This window comes from Phyllostomus hastatus, unplaced genomic scaffold (genome assembly GCF_019186645.2).
Source record: "Phyllostomus hastatus isolate PE091 unplaced genomic scaffold, TTU_PhHast_1.1 phas_scaffold_78, whole genome shotgun sequence".
Classification (NCBI taxonomy): domain Eukaryota; kingdom Metazoa; phylum Chordata; class Mammalia; order Chiroptera; family Phyllostomidae; genus Phyllostomus; species Phyllostomus hastatus.
In genome coordinates this window covers 41,037,876-41,059,658 of record NW_025334041.1, presented here as the reverse complement: position 1 = coordinate 41,059,658, position 21,783 = coordinate 41,037,876, and the positions used below count along the sequence as shown (strand labels likewise).

General features: G+C 33.2%; 1 protein-coding gene across 1 annotated transcript in view; it reads right to left on the bottom strand.

Moving 5' to 3' along the window:
* Positions 1 to 1,437: 1,437 nt before the first annotated feature.
* The window catches only part of SEMA3C (semaphorin 3C), a 172,734-nt gene continuing 152,388 nt past the window's right edge, over positions 1,438 to 21,783 (bottom strand). The window contains exons 15-18 of the mRNA XM_045828281.1: positions 18,960 to 19,117; positions 9,058 to 9,125; positions 7,187 to 7,317; positions 1,438 to 3,619 (exon numbers count right to left, since the gene is read on the bottom strand). Of these exons, the coding sequence (XP_045684237.1) occupies positions 3,206 to 3,619; positions 7,187 to 7,317; positions 9,058 to 9,125; positions 18,960 to 19,117 (771 nt within the window). The 3' untranslated portion in view covers positions 1,438 to 3,205. The remainder of the gene's footprint in view (positions 3,620 to 7,186; positions 7,318 to 9,057; positions 9,126 to 18,959; positions 19,118 to 21,783) is intronic.

Here is a 21,783-nt window from a genome sequence, read left to right as displayed (position 1 = left end):
TTCCAATTCTCAATACCTGTGCACTATGAAAGGAACCTTGTGATGAAACCATAAAAACTGAAATATAGACCCAAGGCCTCTTAGGAAAAACAATTTATTGGCCATAAAATTCACCAAATAGCACATACATGGAATTTGTGGCAATTGGTTTTTGATTTTTGCAGAGGGGACTGCATTCTTATAAAAAAGGGTTATTGGATAAAAAGATGATAGGATAAATTATGAAAAAAAAAGTAAAAAATTATTTTCCACAACAGTCTTCCACAGTTTTGTCATCACACACAGAATTCCACAAAATTCTCAGTGCCTCTTGTTAAGTGAGCATTTTTACTTAGTTGGTCTGCTTATTTCCTTGTCTGGACTAAAGATTTTTACAGGCTTGACTCTGCTTCCAAACAAAGCTACAGTGTCTCTTGACTTTAGATAGAAGGGTATATATAGGAAACTGTCATCTTTTTCTTAAAACTTTTTTACTTAGGTAGGAATTATAAAGCTCCAGAAATGAACTGAAATTAATGGAAGGAATACATTGACATTATTTCAAATTAAGGTTAAACTGAGATACAAACAAGGAAGATACTAAGGAAAAAAATGTGGAAATTAGGGAGTAGTACAGAATCGCCAGGTTGAAAGATTTGTTGGGGTAACTTAATTTTTATTGTTTCTTCTTTCTCCACTTCCACTACTGCAGATTGCAAATCCAGAAATAGAAGAAATCTCAAAATCTAAGTTTTGACAGGCAAATGCTTTATTCAATATCCAATTAAATATTAATATACTAACTACATTTAGCTTATTTTCTTACATGGGGTGAACATTCACTGTAATGACAGTTTCATCATGCTAACATCTATTCACAAACCTACACTTAGAAAAAAAGTGCTTTTCTAGGAAATGTTATATACAAAACAAATGGAAAACATATTAAGCCTTCGAATTGTCAAACTACAGAAAATGAAACCAACCAACCACCAACATTCAGTATATTTTAACAATAGTTTTAAGAAAGAAAATTTTCTTTACATTTGGCAGTTCTGTTCAAGAAGCATTTCTATAATTTTAAAAGTAATTATAGCCTATACAATTTAATAATGTTCAAAGTAAAAGGTATTAAAGAGCACAAATAATATTACCAAACCAAACACCCTTATCATTTATCAGTTTGGGTGTACATGAAGCAAGGGGTCCTCTGTAGGTTCCCCTATTTTCTGACTCTGAAACAACTGCACTTTCAACTCTGTATACAGAAGAGCTTGACTAAATATAGAAGATGGTTTTGGCTTTGCACACATTTCTATTTGTGCACATAGAGGAGAAGTAAACAAGTTTATTTAGACCCTTTAAGCAGGCAAATTATTTGTATAATAAGTTGCTTTAGAGAATACTTCAGAATCATACACATTTGTAATAATAGTATTTAATTAATAGCTCTTTTTAAAAAATGAATAATATTATTGCCAGGTTTAATAGCTATTTTTGCCCATTGAGGCCTTCTCTTATAATGTCACAGTTTACTACCACTTAGATAATTAATCACATTCTTAGATTCTGATTATCAGACACATTCATTTTGACAATGGCTTTTTGTTCTTGAAGCTTTGTATTGCAGTGCTTAAAAAGGTGACCTATTTACCTTGATTACCTTCTTCATGGATAGTTTTAACTACAAATAAAAATTTTGTGATAAATTTTGATTAGGTATATCATGTGATTTCTGTTTGTACCTGGAAACATAAAAATATCTTAAATGATAAATGAAATAAAAGAGCAAAATTTGTGACTTTAAAAGAAATATGAAAGTAGGAAGATACATTCGTATTATTTCATCTTGTTATTTGGAGTAAAAAACTCAATAAATTACTGAGTTTTAAACTATTTAAACAATTTAAAACTATTAAATTATTCTAATAATATAATTCAAACATACAACTAGAAGATAATTATTTTATTCATCACAAAACTTCCCACGTTTGTATTTACATACTAATGAACATAATACACAAACACCCTTTTACAAGAAAGTATGTCTGTTTTTATTCAGACCAGATTTTTTTCATTTCTCCACAAAATGAACACCTCCTCAGAACACACAAAAGATCATTAAAAATAAGCTGGTGACTTAATAATCCAGATGATATCTGAGATTGGTAAATAACAAAAATATGTGAAATCATGAAATTAATTCATGATTATTAAATCAATTATTAAAGTTAAAAACTAGTCACATTTTCATAAACTTTTGTTAATAAAATTGCATTTTCTACTTTGTTTTTCTTGTTATTTCACTGTGATGGTTTCATCACTCATGTACATAAGGGGTGATATTTGAAAACTTTTTCTTCTTATATTGTTTAATTTGTCACAAAGACTGAAATACTAGAACAAACTCAGTAATTGATTAAACAGTATTAGATTATAGTCTCTGAGTCTAGAATAACTCCAATGACTTCCAAAAAAGTGCTTTTGTTTGGAAGATGAAAACATAGGAATATAAACTTAAATGCTTCACTGACATAACTCCAATTGAAGACATTTATAATGAGGGTCATTCATTTTATCTTCCTGATACAAGGGAACAAAGATCAATGACAGATCTCCACAACTGACAATTTTTACAAAATTAAAAGTAACCAACAACATATTTAACTCAAAGCATATAAACTTGTCGTTTTCTCCTTATGAACCCCCTTTTTTAATATAACTTAGATGTTCTCTTCCTTGTCTTTTTTCTATTCCACATACTTTGACAGCTACTCTGTCACATGCATTTATACAACTTCAACCATGTAAAAGTTGTAAACTTGGTAATTGTTTTCATATATTAAATCAGTGACAACTAGAAATCCTAAAAGAAAGGAAGGTTACAGGTTTATGGCCCTTGTTCAATTAAGGGATGATGTAAAAATTCTAGTTTTATAACCACCATATTGATTTGAAGAAAAGGTAAATAAAGACATAAATAAAATCTAGGTTAATTTAAATATTTATATGCACCATGAGGCCCATGACATGTCTAGTGCTAGTCGATATCATACAAGAAAATGCATGCTCATTTCAGTTCATGTAACATTCACTTTAGGAGTGTGTAATTGCCTTTCTCAGGAATTTCCCATGGATAAGAACAAGATTGTTCAAAATCTGATCACTGAAGACAGATGGATCATTGATGACTATGGGAAGCATAAGTCCCCCATGTAAGAAAACATTAGTACTCTGGCAACTGATTCCTCCTGTTTCTACTTTTCCGGCTATTGATGAGAGCCTTTAACTTGCCATAGTCCCCTCTCATCTTTTGAGATTCTTCTCCATGTTGATGTTGCTGCCGAGTGTCTTTGCAATACTGGTTAATCATCTGCATTTCTGAGTTGCTGAATGCCCCCATGATGTCCTTTGGGTGGAAGGGCAAAGCCCTTACAGAGCTGGCCCAGGTCCATGGTGACCATTTGTCTGTTACAACAGCTACCATTTCGGAATCTAAAACTTTAAAATTGATCTTGGCTATGGTCTGCTTGAAGCTGTTTTCTGTTGCAATGCAGTGGTACAGTCCTTGGTCAGAATCCTGAATGGAACGGATTAGAAGTCCTTGTGAAGTGACTATGATGCGTTCATTCAGCTTGACCTAAAAGAGAGACATCAAAGTTCTGAAAATCCAACCCTGTATCTTCTAAAAACACGACCAACATATACAGAATACTGCTGACTTTCACAAATTTGGCAAAAGTATGGAATAATAACTAACTTCCTCCTTAGTGGACACAGATTTTAGTTAAGTCTCATTGCCTTCTTTTGTACAGGAGATCTTGTCTCATTAAATGAGAGAAGTGAACTGACTCATTAAAGAGAGGGTGAAACCATCAACCCATATTACCAGAAATAGCTTGTGCATTCCTTTTGGATACAAGTGGTTTCTCCACATATAAGCCCAGAATTTTGGTTACTTCAGGAATATGATTCATAGTCAACATATGTAGCAAAAGAAATTGACATATTATTTAAAATTATGTCATCCTGGAGTTCTCAACTTTTATTGTAACAAAAGTACTTATTAGTAAAAATCAATTACATGATTGAATTTTACCTTTTTTAGAGAATGAATAAATATTCTCCTAACTAAAAATTATATAAGCAGTTTTGAACATTATTTAGGACTTTTTTCCAATTATCTCACATTAAAGAGTCACTATAAATATGCTAGAATGCCATTGTCTTGTAAGACTTCTAAGTGGTCGTAGTTTTCAAGGAAAAATAATAGAAAACTATAAGGCTAACATGCAATTATGTTATAATCTTATAATGAGAAAAAGCTATCATTTGCTAGATATCAGACAAATGCTAGAAATCCATCCTCCTAACATTTCCAGCTACAGTACTGTCAATGAACAAATTAAAAACCCAAGTGCTAAAAATTTTCTTAACACGTATACTCAGGAATATACTTCCACTGAGGAAAAAAGAAATCTGACCCAAAATAATATAAAGGAATGAATGTGAAATGTTTTTTAATGATACATTTCTGTGTAAATGTTTATTTTATTGCTAATGGAATCCAAATCAAGGAAAGGCTCTTGTAGATAAAAAAAGTTATGCACACACAACAGAACAAAAAGAAAAGTATAGTACTGATGTACAGACAATAGAATAGAGCTGAAACAGAGCAGGAAGTAAAGGCTAAAATACACAAAGGAAAATTTTGATGTTAATTTAATTTTGAAAGTTTAAATGTACATTAGATATAGTTTAAGTGATGCAGAAATACTTTCAGAAATGAAAGAAAAGAAAGCCTTTCTTTTTTGTGCAAAATTGGTGAAAATTTTGGAGGTCAAGTTGATAATATCCCATATAGCATGTATATAAGAAAGATCTGATCTAGTGAAAATATTTTTTCCTCGAATTTGTTTAGAAGATATACTCTTACAAGTATGCAGATATTTATTTGCATAATGTTTTCAGTAAGAGTAAAAACAAGAAAAACCCTAACCAAATGATAGTTTTAAAAAAATGTAAGGTACATTTATAAAATGGAATACTATGCAACCAAGAAAAATGGGTGTAGCTCCACATATGCTGATATTAAATTGTGTGCAGGAGCATATAAAAAATTATGGAGAATATTTGGAGAAATATATAATAATTTAATATATCATTTTGGTAGCCTTATACTCTGGGAGGTGGGAAAATGTATTAAAGTGAAGGGGAGGAGGGCTTTTATTTTTTACTTTATTCTATTCTGCAAAACTATTTGCATTTTTCTCTACTAGTTTTTACCACTTAGTTTTTTAAAAAAGTTCAATATTTATATATCACTAATGTGAGAAATAGTGTATATTTGCCTAATAAGAAAAAATTAGGATAAAATAACTAAAATATTAATAGTACATTCAACTAAAGTAAGAATGAGTGGACTTGTGCTCTGCCTAAATTCAGTACACAATAGATTTTTATAATTATATTACAGTCATTTTTTCATAATCTTAAATTATATCTTTCTTATATTTTTGATTGAAAATAATCAAGAGAATAATTAATATTTAAGTCACCACATTCTTGAGCATTGTGAAATAGAACATTAGAATTATCACAAGAGATTTAATTCATAACATTCCATTTTGAATTTCATTTATTAATTTCTGTAGCTACATATGTATTCAAGGCTATATATATTAATTTACTTTAATTTTAAATAATAAAAATTATAATCACTTATTGTATATTATTCTACTGAACTTTCTGCTGAATAATGGTAAACATTTTATTCTTGTTAAATAATTACTGTTTGAATTTTAGATTTCTTATTAACATACATATATACAGACTTTCCCAAAAAGAATGTTTCCTATCCATCCTCAATGATAATCATCATCACATATTATAACTTCTATCCCAATTACTTTGTAAAACAGTTATTATAATCCACATCCATTCAAAATAGTTTAAAAGTAATTAGACTGTAGAAATCTCAAGACTTCTTTATGATAGATATTATAGCAAAGAAAATAGATATCAAATAAACAATATTTTATTAATAAAAATTTTTAAAAGTTTTTTGTATCATCGATACACTGATTTAGTTCTGGAGCAAGAAGGGGCCTTGAAGTATATCTAGTTTATCTTTTCTCCAGATACATAAGTCCCTTCCTTTGCCAATGGTGATCAGTCTGTGTCTTAATATCTAGTGACAGAGTACACACAATTTCCTAAACAGATCTTTAACATCTTGGATAGGCAGGTCCAAGAGTTAATATTTTCTCATAGGAACCAACATTTCTTTTAAAATTCTTATGCAGCATCTACATTCTATATAGCCTGGGATGTATCCATTCTACACAGCCCTGATTAATGTAATGTGTGGTACCAACACTGCCCACACAGAACACACATAAATGCAGAAGGCTCCATTTTCCCCTATGCTGCATCGGACTTTATGGTGTACTGATAACAACATTACATTTTAGACTACTCTAAGGTTTTCTAGATACATATATTGACCATGACAACATAACATCAATATTATGAAATTCATTATTCATTATTTGGAATATTTCACCCTATGCCATTTTATAATGTTTTCCTTTTAAAACAGCTTTTTTTTCAATTAGTGAAGGGTTAATGTAAGTGTTCTGTCATAACTCTAGTTTTTTTCCAAAATCACTAAATAAAGGCAATGGTCCCATAGACAATAATTCCATGTATTATTTAGACAAAACCTGAGAGTTATGAATAATAAAGCAGTGAGAACAAATTGCCACACAGCAGAGAAATGCTCTTTACCATAAAGGTTATAGTTTCAGGTAATTTCTTGCTGAGGAAAATTGAACTTTTTTTTAAAGCCCCGTTCATCTTGTAAATCACACAAAGGTGCTGTTGTGTGAGAACTTGGCTCCTGGGTTTGCACACATCTTGTTTCTTTTACAAGTGCTTCCTCACATCAATCCCCCCACCCTGTCTGTGAGCCCAAGCTCTTGTTTCAATCACCGTGTTATAGAGGTGAGCAGGCAGAGAGGATTTCTAATTAATCCATCAACTCTGCAGACAAAGGGTTTTACAGAAGGTGGCACTTGTCATCCCAAAGACATAAAAAGATGTTCATATGCTTTTCCTTTTTCCTTTGATCTGAACCTCACTGAGGGATGGTGTTTTAATGCTCTTTCCAAAGCCTGATTGATTGCTGCCTTGCTTCGTTACCCACCTCTTTTCTCCTGTCTTTGTCCTTCTGTAACAACCACTTGACAGATGCCTGCGGAGACTTGGGGGCACACTCAAGGAAAGTGGTGTTATTTTTTACTCCATACTGAACAACTTCAGCTGCATTTCTATATGCTAGAAACCAAAAACAAATGGAGAGGAATAATGAAATTTAGAACATATTTGCCTTTTTGAATATCTATTTCTTCATCAATTATGACAGCCCCTGAAAAGCAGTCTCAATCATTTAACAAGCAGACTATTACACATGGATTACCTGTTTTGTTTAGTCTAAAGAGAAGGAGAGAAATCAATATTTATTCAAGAATTACTCTATACCAAATAGTAGAGGTGCAATAGTAACAGGAACACACTTAATATCACTTTGAACATTTAATTATTACAACATCCTTGTGACTTCGGTTCTTCCGGCTTTTCATAGCTGAGCAAGCTGAGCCTGTAAGTTATGAGGAAAACATTTCCTATTAAGGAGTTAGTAAGTACCAGGCAATACTGAAGCCAGGTTCATCTCACCCCTAAACTCCATACTGAGTGTAGTATAGGTAAAATCCAGAAATATCAGAAAAAGGCAGACAGCAAGATGTAGCCACAGTGGGATGCAGTGGTTGAGAATACAGGCTTGGGACTCAGAGGTGCCTGAGGTAAAATCCTGACTTCACTGCTACTGGCTGTGTAACCTTAGACAAATTACTTGATCTCTATGTGTCTCATTTTGAGTTACCTCTAAAACACAGATTATCACAATTTCATACAGGTTCTTTACTGAAACTCTTAAATTAGGAAAAGCACTGAGTCTAATTATGTGGTAGCTTAGACATTGACAGAATGCTCATTTACAAAGCAGGAATAGAAATATTGTAGACTCTACTTGAGAACTGTTTCTTGAACATTGAGGTAATCCATAAAAAAAACATTTAGCTCAGGTTCTGACACAAAATCAACATCAGGGTTTGTTCATTACCTCCACTGCCAATACTCCTACCACTGTGGCTACCGTGATTGCTAAGGAGAATGGACACAAGATTTATAAAATAGTAAGTAGAGAAAAGGTAAACTGAATGTATTCCCTAAGTTAGATTTATGGAACAATTAAGCAAAATGCATCTTAATTTTCTCCTTCTAGTTGGTATAGTTAGTAACAAGAAAGTCATTCTTGACTAAACACCCAGACTCAAAAAGATTAGCTATCGATGTCTCGGTATTAACTGTTAACAACAGCACACATCTGTAGCACCTTAGTGAACCAGGAGGGAGTTCTGCCTGAAGATGTTTCTGCTGGTTGGGCTGATGTGGGGGGGTTAGGTGGGGAGAGGGGATTAGTGGGAAAAGTATAACAACATGATACCTCTATGTCAGGATGGGAAAAAGAGGATTAGATTAATTGTAAGACACAAGGCAAGATTGTCAGAAGTATATGGAATGATTATAAATGGTGAAAATCAGAGCACTATAGGACACCAATGTATGGAGCAGGATTATTCACAATAACCAACAGATGGAAGCAACCCAAATGTCCGGTGATGATGAATGGGTTAAAAAATGATTTGTACATACAATGGAATATTTCTCTGCCTTAAACAGGAAAGAAATTCTGACATGCCACAATGTGAATGGACTCTGGGGAAGAAAGACATTATGCTAAGTGAAATAAGCCAGTTACAAAATAATGAATATTATGATTTTTACAATTCTTAGTATACATACAAATAGCAATTAATATTGAATATCAATAATTTTTATAGCAAATTTTTCTTTAAAATGAAACACTGGAATCTACTGCAAAGTTTCCCTAACTGAAATGTGATATGGAGCATTGCTACTCTACCAAGTTTGACCATGGCTCTCTTTTACTACCTTTTAGATTAAATCCTCTGCATTGAGTCAATGGATTGCCATGTCTCACATCTTGTCTTCGGCTCCTCCTGTTAAGTGCAGAGATATATAAAATAGCATTAACATTGCCAGTTATACCACATTTAGAAGACAGCATTTTTCACTTTAAAATCTGGAGATTGCCTAAGCTTTCATAAAGAAAAGAGGTCTGATTAGCTGATATTTCTTGTTCAATGCTTTAATTATATTTTGGCTACTTAACTTTGCTTTTAATCTAAACTAATTCAGTCTCTCCCCATCTACTACTTGTGAAACAATGGCTATGAACCTCCTATTATGTGCATTTTCTGGGTAAATGTTACAGCCCACATTAATAGTGTAATTTTTAACATATACATATTCATTCAAAGTTTTCTAAGATGATCACCTTCAAGTATAAAGTCACTGCCATCTTCCTTCTTATATTTTTTTCTTAGTTAAGCATATTTTTCTTTTAAAAGTTAATACTTTCTAACAATTTCCAGAAATATTAAAACATTCCAAAAATAAATTATACAGATAGAATATGCATATTTAATATTATATAAATTTAAGCAAAATTGTTCATTTACATTTTCTTTCAACTCATTATTTTGAAAATCATTGAGTCCAAGGAAAAGTGGGTATATGAGTGCAATCAATACTGGTGTACCTAAACTCATGGATTGTTGTATTTTGCCATATTTATTTAGTCTCCTCTCATATGCTAGTATATGTCACATATGCATTGTGAATATACATATAAATGAAAATCTTTACAAAAGAAGTTGCAGACATGATTTTACCCTTACATGATTTAGTATGCATCTTCTAAGAACACATAATTTTCCTACATATCATTATGACCCTAAAGATATTAATATTTATTCTGCAATATCATTTTTATTTATTTATTTATTTATTTAATTGTTGTTCAAGTACAGTTGTCTCCATTTTCCTCTACCTCTCCCCCTTGCCCCACCCAACCCACCTTGCACCCTTGGTCATACACCCTTTTGGCTTCGTCCATGGGTCCATGACATCATATAATACACATTTTATATTAAAATGTACCTAGTTGTCCTCAAAATATCTCTTATAAATTTTTAAAAGTTTATTCAGAAACTATTAAGTTTCACTCATTGCATTTAGTTGTATGTATGACTAGCTTAAGCATTTCAAAAATGTAGCTGCATTCCTTGTAAGTTGGTCATTACTTAAATAAAAGTTTTAAATTATTTGCAAACCAATTATTTAATTTCCTGAGTCTTAGTATTAGCTACATCTATTAGTTTCCATTGTATTACATAGTTCAACAAATCAAGATAGAGTAACTGACATTCTCGTAGGAACAATTTGTGGATATGAACATTGCTATAAGAGACTAGGAAGGGAACTCTCTTTAAATATTGGGAGTACAGGTACAAATTGACCATTTACTATCGACACTGAGAAGCATATATGAAGGAGCATATAACCTAAGTGGGTTAGTTGTTAAGTCTCTCATAATATTTTTATACTTGAAGATAAGTTAAAATATTCAGTAAGACCAGACACATTAAAATCACACAGGGATTATCAAATTTATAAAGCAAAACTAATCTCAAAGTCATTGATAATAAAAAAATTCACTTTAAGGTTAGAGCAAGTTGTTAATTGTTTATGTACTCAATGGGTTATACAATTCTATCTATGGAAATATGGGTATAAAATTTTGTATAATTTAACTAGGCTTTTGCCAAAAAAGTGACATGATCTTTATTCAATTTTATATTTCTATACAACCATGCAAAAAACAAACCAGTACAAGTCACTCTTATCTCAGAAAAGATGATTATTGCTGAATTCTAGAATAGCTTGTATATCAGTTTTTACTGAATTGCATTTCCTACATGAGGTCTGTCTGGAAAAAGTCCAGCCATTGTTAATATAAAGAGAATGATTTGCATGACATGGATGTAACCTGGCAGCCAAGGAGAATGGACTGGAATGTGCATGCATGAACAATGATGACTTCACTGTACTAGTCTGTGGGAGCAGTAGATATCATGTATACTGTGTGGCTGTGTATTCAAAATGACTGAGCAAGAAGGGGAACTATTCTACAGCAAATTTTTCATTAAGCTTTGAACATTCCTCAGAACTATTTGGATGATTCAGAAGGCCACAGCTATGGGAAACTGGTGATTGGCAGCTTCATCACGACACTGTGCCTACCCATACATCACATCTCATGCAAAGTTTTCTGTGAAACATCAAATAACCCAGGTGACTTAGCCTCCTAAGTGCAGACTTGGTGTCCTGTGACTTCTGGCTTTTCCCCAAACTAAAATCACCTTTGAAAGGGAAGAGATTTCAGACCATTGATAAAATTTCAGGAAAAAAAGGCAGGGTAGCTGATGGTGATTGGGAGAACTGTATGGGTTACCAAGGTGCCTACTTTGAAAGGGATTGAGGTATCCTTGTCCTACGTAAAATATTTCTTATATCCTGTATCTTCTTCAATAAATGTGTCTAGTTTTTATACTATATGGCTAGAAACTTCTGGACAGACCTCATCTATTTAAGTCACAGCATTATTTACAATCAGCCAGCTAAGTGGATGTATATTATATGAGCACTGTGTGAGACTTCTTATGGCTGAATGAACCATTTTCAGCCATCAAGACAAGCAGTACCACTCATATGGTTAAATTTATTTTCCTGTGATAAGCACTATGTTTTGATTTACTCATGTATATGAATCTGAAAGCTGCATAATCTACATTTACAGTATCACATAGCCTTCAGACATTAAAATACAAAAAGAAAAAAACCCATTATTATGACTTGGTTTAAATCATGAGATCACCAAGGCTGTCATCTGAGCCTTTTGTATGTATAGATTCCCTGTAAGGCATTCATACAGCATCACAAAAGCATGCTGGTAGACAGAATAATGCAGTATTATATTGCATGCAGGATTTGGGATTTGTCTCAAGCTGCCAATGTTTCCTTCATTATAGTCTATTCCTTTGGCTAAACAATGAAATCATTTTCTTCTTGTATAGAAAACAGATATTTACGTGAAGACTGAACTGATTATCCTGTCTTAAAATATAATTTCTAACTACATATCTGAATCCAGAATAAATAACACTTGAGTCTAAACTGCAATAGTTGATACAAATGCCAAAATATTTAAGATACTTGTGGGTAAAGAGGAAAATGCTTACATTGTTTACTAATAATTTCTTTTAAAAAAGAGAAACTACTGAGCCAATATATAATATATATATATATATATATATAACCACTCTATGTCAAAGTATGGACTCCACTGATAGTTTAGTAAAACTATGTCTCTTCTTTCCATACAAAGGATCTGTTTTTATTTCACATGAATTCCTCTATGTGCTATTGTTCCAGATAGACAGTACAACTGGAATAGCACCAGGCAAGTTAACACAGCTAACGAAAATAAGTGGAACTTCTGCAGATGAACACCTTTTATCATTGTTATTTAATCTCTAAAGAAAATAAATACTAAATATGTGAGAACTCAGTAAATAGTCAATTCATTCAGCAAACATGCTTTGCTTTCACTAAGACTGGAAATAATTTGGAGAATTTAAATAGTATAGATATTTTTAATGAAACTTCCAGTAAGCAAGCCAAAGATGATATGGATGGGAAGACCAAGGAATATCATGTATGTTTTATTTTTGGCCCTTTGTCATATAATTAGAAAACTCCTAGAGATCACCAAGATAGCTCTTTAAATGGCTACTACTTTCTAACCCACGACACATATATTTTTTGCTTGTACTGTTTTACTGAGGTAAAACTGAGATATACGTTTCAGGTGGACAACATAATTTTTCAAAATATATATATATTAAAAAGTGATCAATCAAGATAAGCCTCATTAGGGTTTGTCACCACACATATTGCAACTTTTTTCTTGTGATGACGAATTTTAAGATTTATTCTGTTAGCAACTTTCAAATGTGCAATTCAGTATTGCATACTAGGTTTACCATGCCATGCATTTCTTAACTATGGTCACCATGCTGTGAATTTCATCCTCATAAGTTAATCATTTTATAACTGGAAGTTTGTACCTTTTGATACACTTTGCCCAGTTCTCCCACTCTCCAACCCTTACCTCTGGAAACCATGAATCTATTATCTCTATCTTTGAGCTTGGTTTGTTGTTATTGTTTTTAAAATCCCACATATAAGTGAGATAACATGCTATTTGTCTTACTCTGTCTGATATATTTCATTTATCATAATGCCCTCAAGGTCCATCTTTATTTTCACAAATGTCAAGATCTCACTCTTTCTTATGGCTGAATAGTATTCCATCCTGTATATATTTTAATATACAAAATCAACATTGTAAAAATCCTGCAATAAACACTAGGGTGCATATATCTTTTTTGAATTAGTGTTTTTGTTTTATTTGGTAAAATACTCAGAAGTGGAATTGCTGATCATATAGCCATTCTCTTTTTTTGAGGAAACTCTGTACTGTTCTCCATAGTGGATGTACTAATTTGCAGTCTCACCAACAGTGCACAAAGGTTCCCTTTCTTTCCACATCCTTGTTAACATTTGCTGTTTCTTATCTTTTTGATAATAGCAATTCTGCCAGGTGTTATCTCATTGTGGTTTTGATCTGAATTTTCTTGATGATTAGTGATTGAGGTTGGGCATCTTTTCATGTGCCCGTTGGCCACCTGTTCTTCCTCAGAAAAATGTCTATTTGGATCTTCTGCTTATTATTTAATTGAATTGTATATAGTCTTTTTTTGCTATTGACTTGTATGAGATTTTTATGTATTTGAATATTAATCCCTTGTCAGATATATTATGATTTGCAAATATTTTCTCCCATTCAGGAGGATGCCCTTTAACTGTGTTGATGACTTTTCTTTTCTTTTTTTCTGTGAAGAAGCTTTATAGTTTGATGTAAAACTAATTGCTTATTTTTGTTTTTGTTGATTTGTTTTGAAGTAAGATACAAAACCCCCCTCATTTCCAAGACTAATATCTTATTGTTCTATGTTTTCTTCTAGGAGTTTTATAGTTTCAGGCCTTCCACTCAAGTGTTTAATTTATTTTGAGTTAATTTTTGTGTTTGTGTAAGACAGTGGTCCAGATTTATTTATTTTTTTGTATTTGGCTGTCCAATTTTCTTAACACCATTTATTGAAAAGACTGTCCTTTCCACATAGTATATTCTTGGCTCTTTAATCATAAATTAATTTACCATATACATGTGGGTTTATTCCTGGGGTCTCTATTTTGTTCCACTTATTTATGTGTCTGTTCTAAGCCAGTACAATACTGCTTTGATTACTACAGCTTTGTAATATAGTTTGAAATCAGGAAACATGATGCTTCCAATTTTGTTCTTCTTTCTCTAGATTGTTTTGGCTATTTGGAGTCATTTGTGGTTCCATACAAATTTTAGGGATAGATCGTTCTATTTCTACAAAAAATGCCATTGGAATTTTGAGAAGGATTGCACTGAATCTGTAGACTGCTTTAGGTACTATGGACATTCTTACAACACTAATTTTCTAATCTATGACCAGAAAGTATATTTATTTATTTGTGTCACCTCAGTTACTTTCATCATTGTTTTATATTTTTCAATGTACAGGTCTATCACCTTGATTAATTTATTGCTAAGTATTTTACTCTTTTTGATATAATTGTAATGAAATTATTTTCTTAGTTTCTCTTTCTGATAATTTGTTATCAGTGTATAGAAATGTGACAGATTTTTATGTGATAACTTTGTATCTTGAAACTTTATTAAATTCATTTATTAGTTCTAACAGCAAACCCATGATACAGGGTTCAATACCAGGCACCATACTGTAACATTAAGAACTGCAAGATAGTTTCAGTTTTTTAATTATTGTAAGAATATGATTAAGATCATGATTTCTGACACTAGAATGACAATGTGGAATATATGTTTATGTATACATCTTGAAAAGAATAACTGGGGTTATAATAGGTGAGAGAATATGAGAACGAATGAGAAAACTCATATTTTAACACAAACTTATGAAGCACATCTCATGTGCAATGATAGTCTACATATAGTATAGAATTTTATTTGAGGACTAGTCCTTGTTTTTTAAATAAGAATGCTGGCTGGTCAAAGCCAAGGTCTGAAAACTTTACAGGGAAGGGTGCTAATCTCCAATTCTTTTATATAAAAGGCTGGTATGCCTATAGGACTATGGCAAGTTTCACTTCATAGTTCCCTCATTTCTTAGAAACTATAGGGCTTCAGCTTTGTTTAAAGCACTAAATCTGTTTAATAGATTGAAAACCATATTTCAGATTTTACAGATGCCAGCTTTTAGAATGGTTTACCAAGAAAAATCTATTGCCTTATAAACAGTTATGGAAGTAAGTTTGAAATATCACTGCTGTCACAATTGGGGTAAAAATATGATTGAATGAGAAAGAATAAAGGTAGAGGAATCATGCTATCTAATATCAAATTATACCATAAGGCCATCGTAGTCAAAACAGCATGGTACTGGCATAAAAACACTTATAAATTAGTGAAACAGAATAGAGAGCCCAGAAATAAACACATGCCCTTACAGTCAATAAATATTTAACAAAACAGGCAAAAACATACATTGGGCTAAAAATAGTTTATTCAATCAATGGTCTTGGGAAAATTGGACATATACATAAAGAAAAGTGAAACTAGAGCAATTTCTTAATTCAGACACAAGAATAAATTCAAAATGGATTAAAAACTTTAATGTTAGACAAGAAACTATAAAAATCCTAGAAGAAAACATAGGCAGTAAAATCTTGGACATTGTTTTTAGCAACATTTTTTCTGATATATCTCCTCAGGCAAGGGAAATACAAGAAAAAAATAAACAAATAGGATACATCAAACTAAAAAGTTTTTGCACACCAAAGGAAACCCATCAACAGAAGACAAACCACTAAATGGCAGAACATATTTGCCAATAAGGGGTTAATATCTAAAATTGATAAAGTCCTTAAAAATTCAACACCAAAACAATAACAATAAACAATCTAATTAAAAATTGGGCAAAGGCCCTAAATAGACATTTCTTCAAAGAGGACATACAGATGGCCAATAGACATGAAAGATGCTCAATGTCACTAAGCATCAGAGAAATGCAAATTAAAGCTACAATGAAATATCACCTCATACCTGACAGAATGGTTATGATCAATAAATCAGTAAACAATAAATGTTGAAGAGGATGTGGAGAAATGGGAACCCCCGTGCACTGTTGGTGGGAATGCAGACTAGTGCAGCCGTTGTAGAAAACAGTGTGAAGTTAAGTCAAAAAATTAAAAATGGAACTGTCTTATGACTCAGTGGTTCCACTTCTGGAATTTATCTGAAGAAACCTGAAATACTAATTCAGGAGAATATATACACCCCTAACTTCATTGCAGTGTTATTTACAATTGCCAAGATTTTGAATCAGCTAAGTGTCCATTAGTAGATGAGCAGGTAAAATGGCTATGGTACATTTACACAATGGAATACTACTTGGCTGTAAAATAGAAGAAAAGTGTACCCTTTTTGACAGCATGAATGGACCTGGAGAATATTATGCTAAATGAAACAAGCCAGTCGGAGAAAGGCAAGTACCATAAAATTTCATTCATATGTGGAATCAAATGAACAAACTGAACTAACATGTGAAATAGAGACAAACTCATGGATAGAGAGCAAGCTGACAGCTCTTGGAAGGGTGTTTGGCAGGGTGGGTGGATGGAGCATAAAGAAAAAGAACTCATGGACAGGAACAACACTGTGGTGATTGTAGGGGAGATGTGAGGTGGGTAGAGGTGGAAGAGGGTATGGGGGGATAACTGATAATGCAAAAAAATATAAAAAATGAAAAAAGAAATTACAAAAACCATTTTAAATTTGACATTACATTTGGAATTTGCTTGCCTCACACTTTTGTCCAGGTTCAGGACTCCAGTACAGTGCAGAGAGAGGGTCCCAGGGTAATAAATTGTATGTAAAAAATCAAAAGAAGCCATAGACCTTGTGACTAAATCTTAAAATGACTTGGAAGAACATGGGTCATTGAACACAGATCCTACAGACTCCTGGTTTAGGAATGGGAGTTCTCTTTATATCTTAAATGACTTTGAATACAAAAGACTTTCAAATTACCTAGCCCAGGCCACTCCTCTCTTCTCCAGATTCATATTTCTAACTGCTTAACCAACATGTCTATTTGAACATCTCATAGGCACCTTTAACTTTCCGCCTTCAAACTTACTCTTTCCACAGTCTTTTCTTTCTCATTAAATTCCATCTACATATTTCCAATGGTCTGTTCTGAGAACTTGGTTCATTTTTGAGGCCTCTCTTTCTCTAACATTGCACATTTAATACATCAGCAGTTCCTGTGAGCCCTATCCAGAATCAGACCATTTTGGCCATCTCCACCTCTATCATCCCCGTGCAAGTCACCACTGTATCTCACCTGGATCATTAGAGTAGCCTGTTCTGAAGCTTCTCTCTCCCCTCCCCCATCCTCTTCCTACCTCAGGGTGACAGTCCCTGACAAACTCAACTAGATGATCTTACTAAATTGAAGTCAAATAATATCACTCACATGTTCAAAAATCTTCTGCAGTTTTCTATTTCAATTTAGCTTTAAGGATTTCTGGTCCCTTCCTTTGGAATGCCAGTCTCCCAAATAATGCCACGGTAGTATTCCTCTTCACATTCAAGTCCTTGTTCAAATACCACATCCTCAGTAAGGCCTCCCCTGCCCACCTATACTTCACATTGCAACCCCCTGCTTCCCACATCCTGTATCTTCCTTCTTTCACTTTTAAAATTCATAGACCTTCTCATTTTTCAATATACTAGAGGTTGTCCTTATTTATATATTGTCTGTCTTTCCTTTTTACTGTCCCACAATGCAAGAATTGTGTTTTTGCTCTTGCTTTTTAGAGTGATAGACCTAGAACATTGTCTGGCAGATGATTGTCCAGTGATACAAATTTCTTGAATAATAGATAAAAGCATCAGAATACTTGTGATATTCACAAGTGTGAGGGTCATTTAAACTTTCAATGTCCTTAAAAGCATGTACCTATGACAGAACTACAATACAACATCACCCCAATGATTTTACTTGAAAGATCACTGGTGCCCGTGGCTGGTCCTATTTGCTTTCTGCTGTTGACACTGACTTTATAGGTTTTGATCCTGTCATCCATCATGAACCATATCAAGGTATGACTGAAATTATCCGTGACCTTGGTGACCCTAAATTCTCCATATTCTTTGTCCTATAGTCAATTTCATTTCTGGTGGTCCCCTTTCTAAATGATGCAGATGGGGCCCGAGTTTCCTGCCTAACTAAGCCTTTACTTGGATAAAAGCCTCTCTGCTTCAGACTGCCTCACTCTCTTCATCTAATCAGCAATCACGCAGTCACCACTCTAAACGGTAAAGAATGGAAGGCAATTCAGAGTACCCATCCTGGGGCAGTGTTTCTTTTGCCCAAATTAACACAAGCATCTGATGACAGGAGAGTTAAGTGGCACAGGGGAACCCTGGGAAGGTGGGATTTCAGGGCATACTCAATCAGGCATATAAAACAAAAATGACTTAAAAATTAGGAAATGTGAAAAAAAAGGTAAATGTTACTTGTGTTGCAGATGTGTTTAAAAGGAAACAAAGTCCAAAGTACTTACACTAGTTAACATATCCCTAAGAATCTCAAGTTATAAAGCACTGGTGCTTTTTTCATTTAAAGACTACGTGCTGTGCTAAACAGAGCTGCTGCTTTTGGTGCTGCTTTTAAAGTGCTCACAATTGAGACATCAATTTTGATTTTCAGCTGAATGTTAGTACTCACCGCTTCCCTGTTGGGTAGAACCTAGAGCAAGAATGGCCATCCCAGGCGCAGTAAGGGTCCCTTGCTAGACAGCAGTCAGCGCAGGCAGTGCCGTAGATGTGGCAGCGATGCAGGGACACTTGGGAAACCCCTTCATTGGAGCTCACATACAACTGTTGCTATTAAAAAAATGACGATGATTTATTTCAGATGTGGAAGTTAAAAAAGGACTTTCAGCAGGAACACATTATAGTATGTGCCCACAAACCCCTGGACTCATTTTGAAAGTAGACTAAAAACGAGAAGCAAAGTCCAGAGGGGTACAAAGCCAAAATAAACAGAATTTTCCTATGTTAATATGCCTATAACATTACCACTTTCCTGCTTAAAGAAAAAAAACTTAGAGCACTGTGTAGAATGGTAATGTGTTTTAGACATTGGGATTCATTGTTCTCTCAGATTTGAGCTAATATATTACAGATTTAAATTACGATGTTTGCTTTTTTCTTTTAATGCTGTCTCTTCACAAAGCACAAGGCAGCTTTCTTATTCTTCAAGTCTGGCAACCCATCACATTGTAAATTTGAAAAAGTGAAGGCTCAAATACAAGACACTTTTAAGTTTAGAAAAAGAAGTAGATAGTAGTATATAAAATTTAAAATTTTTTCACAGGCTTTTGAAAACGACATATTTCTCATCAGAGGAATTTTTAAATTATTTAGAAAAATATTGGTATTTACATTTAGATATGCCTTAAACTTCCTGTATATCCAGAGCTATTCAGCACCCTGCTATTATGCCAGCTATTATGACCCTGGTCAGCTATTATGACCCTTGGTCATAAATAAAGATTTCATCCTCTGTCATTTGTACGGTGTCAGGAGTTTTTTTATGATACTGCTCCAGTTCCTTTAGCTGTGCCTAAAAGGGTTCTCAGGAGTTAAAGGGATATGTTTCTAATTGACACTGAATATTTTACAAAGGACTGATATACAATTCAATTTAGCATAAAATCTCTAAGCTAGAACTTGAATACATGCATATTCACACACATGTGCACATACATCTCTATATATCTAGATATAGATATAGATATATGTGAGTGTTATTTAAAATTAAATCAATGGCAGGCTCTGGAGGAATACTTCTGGGACTCAAATCCAGGCTCAATCATAAAATTGCTGTGTAACTTCTCAATATCAGCTTCCTCTTTGGTAAAACTGGGTAAATAGAGCACCTGTCCTATAGAGCTTTTGTAAGAACTAAATGTAAGGGCTAACTCCACAATGCTTGGAATTGCTTCTGACTCCTAAAACCTCAGTGAATGTTAAATAACAGTAGTAGTAAACCACCAAATTATGAATCTTCAATTCTAATAAATCATTTGAATCACATCCCACTCTATGTCTAACATAAAATAATTATTTTCTCATATCAATTAATCTTTCAGAAGTTGGGCTGAAAAACACTGAGGCCCAGTTGAGACATTTAAACCATAAGAAAGCAGCTACACATTTTGACAATAGTCATTTCTCTCAGAATATCTGAAATAGTGTTTATGGAGTACACTGATTAATGTAGTGAATGGTCCCAGCTGGTGTGGCTCAGTAGATTGAGTGCTGGCCTGCAAACCAAAAGGCTACTGGTTTGATTCCCAGTCAGGGCACATGCCTGGGTTGCCAGCCAGGTCCCCAGTAGGGGGTGCATGAGAGGCAACCACACATTGATGTTTCTCTCCCTCTCCTTCTCTCTCCCTTTCCCTTCTCTAAATATAAATTGAAAAATAATAATATAGTGAATGCATCAGCTTCATTAAAAATTTTTGAGGAAACTGATTTGAGAAAAGGATACAGATAGGTTCACTCTAGAAATTATCTTTTTTATTAATCAAATTATTTTCTGCAATATAGAATACAAGAATAAATTAGAGAATAAAGGAGCATAAATAGACAATAATATAGTTTGAACACTATATAAGGAAAGTACTAAGTTCATGACAATTAAATATACTTAAAAAATACTACTGGTCATTTGTAGTTCTTTCACAATGTAAAAATAATGAAGTATGCAGTTGATGAATGAATTCCCCCCAAATCAGTTAAGTCCCCTGCTCTCTATCTAACTGATTTAATAAAACATTTTTAATTTTCTACAGTTTAAGATGTTGAAGATATTTAATATTCAGTTTTTCTTGTGTGTTGTATATTGAATTTTATGGAATGGATTGTGAACAAGATCACAAGGGGAATTACGAGTTGAAACCTGTAATTGTATATTGAACTGCTACGATGTCACACAAATGGTTTTGTGTTCATTTTGAATTTTGCCGTAACGCTTGCTCTTCCCATTAAACTACTATAAACAAAGGGCTTCCCTGCTGACTTCAAAGACAATTTGAACTAAGGATCACTCTCTAGGATACTAGGGGAAATGACAAATAGCTTCTTGTTACTTGGGAAAATGTTTATTATGCACCATACAAACATTTTTACAAATAGATCTTTAGCTTGGTTGTACCCTCTTTATTTTTCTTCGTAAAAAACATCAAGTGAAAAATAGGACAAGACAGACTGTGGATTAGTTGTTCATGGGGTAGCAGACCAAATATGGTGAAGAACACTGAAGTCATGTCATCAGTTGTGCTCACACATAAAACTTTTATTCTCTATTCCAAGAAAAATAAGTCTTAGGCTCTTACAAACATCAGTTACAAAGACCCACTTTATTTTAGGCAATTTATATAATTTAATTTGTTTGTGAGAAAAGCATTACCTTGCAGAGGCAGAAACTTACTTAGCTCAGTGAACTTAAATGATTCGTTTATAATTTACGGTCAGATTGGGAT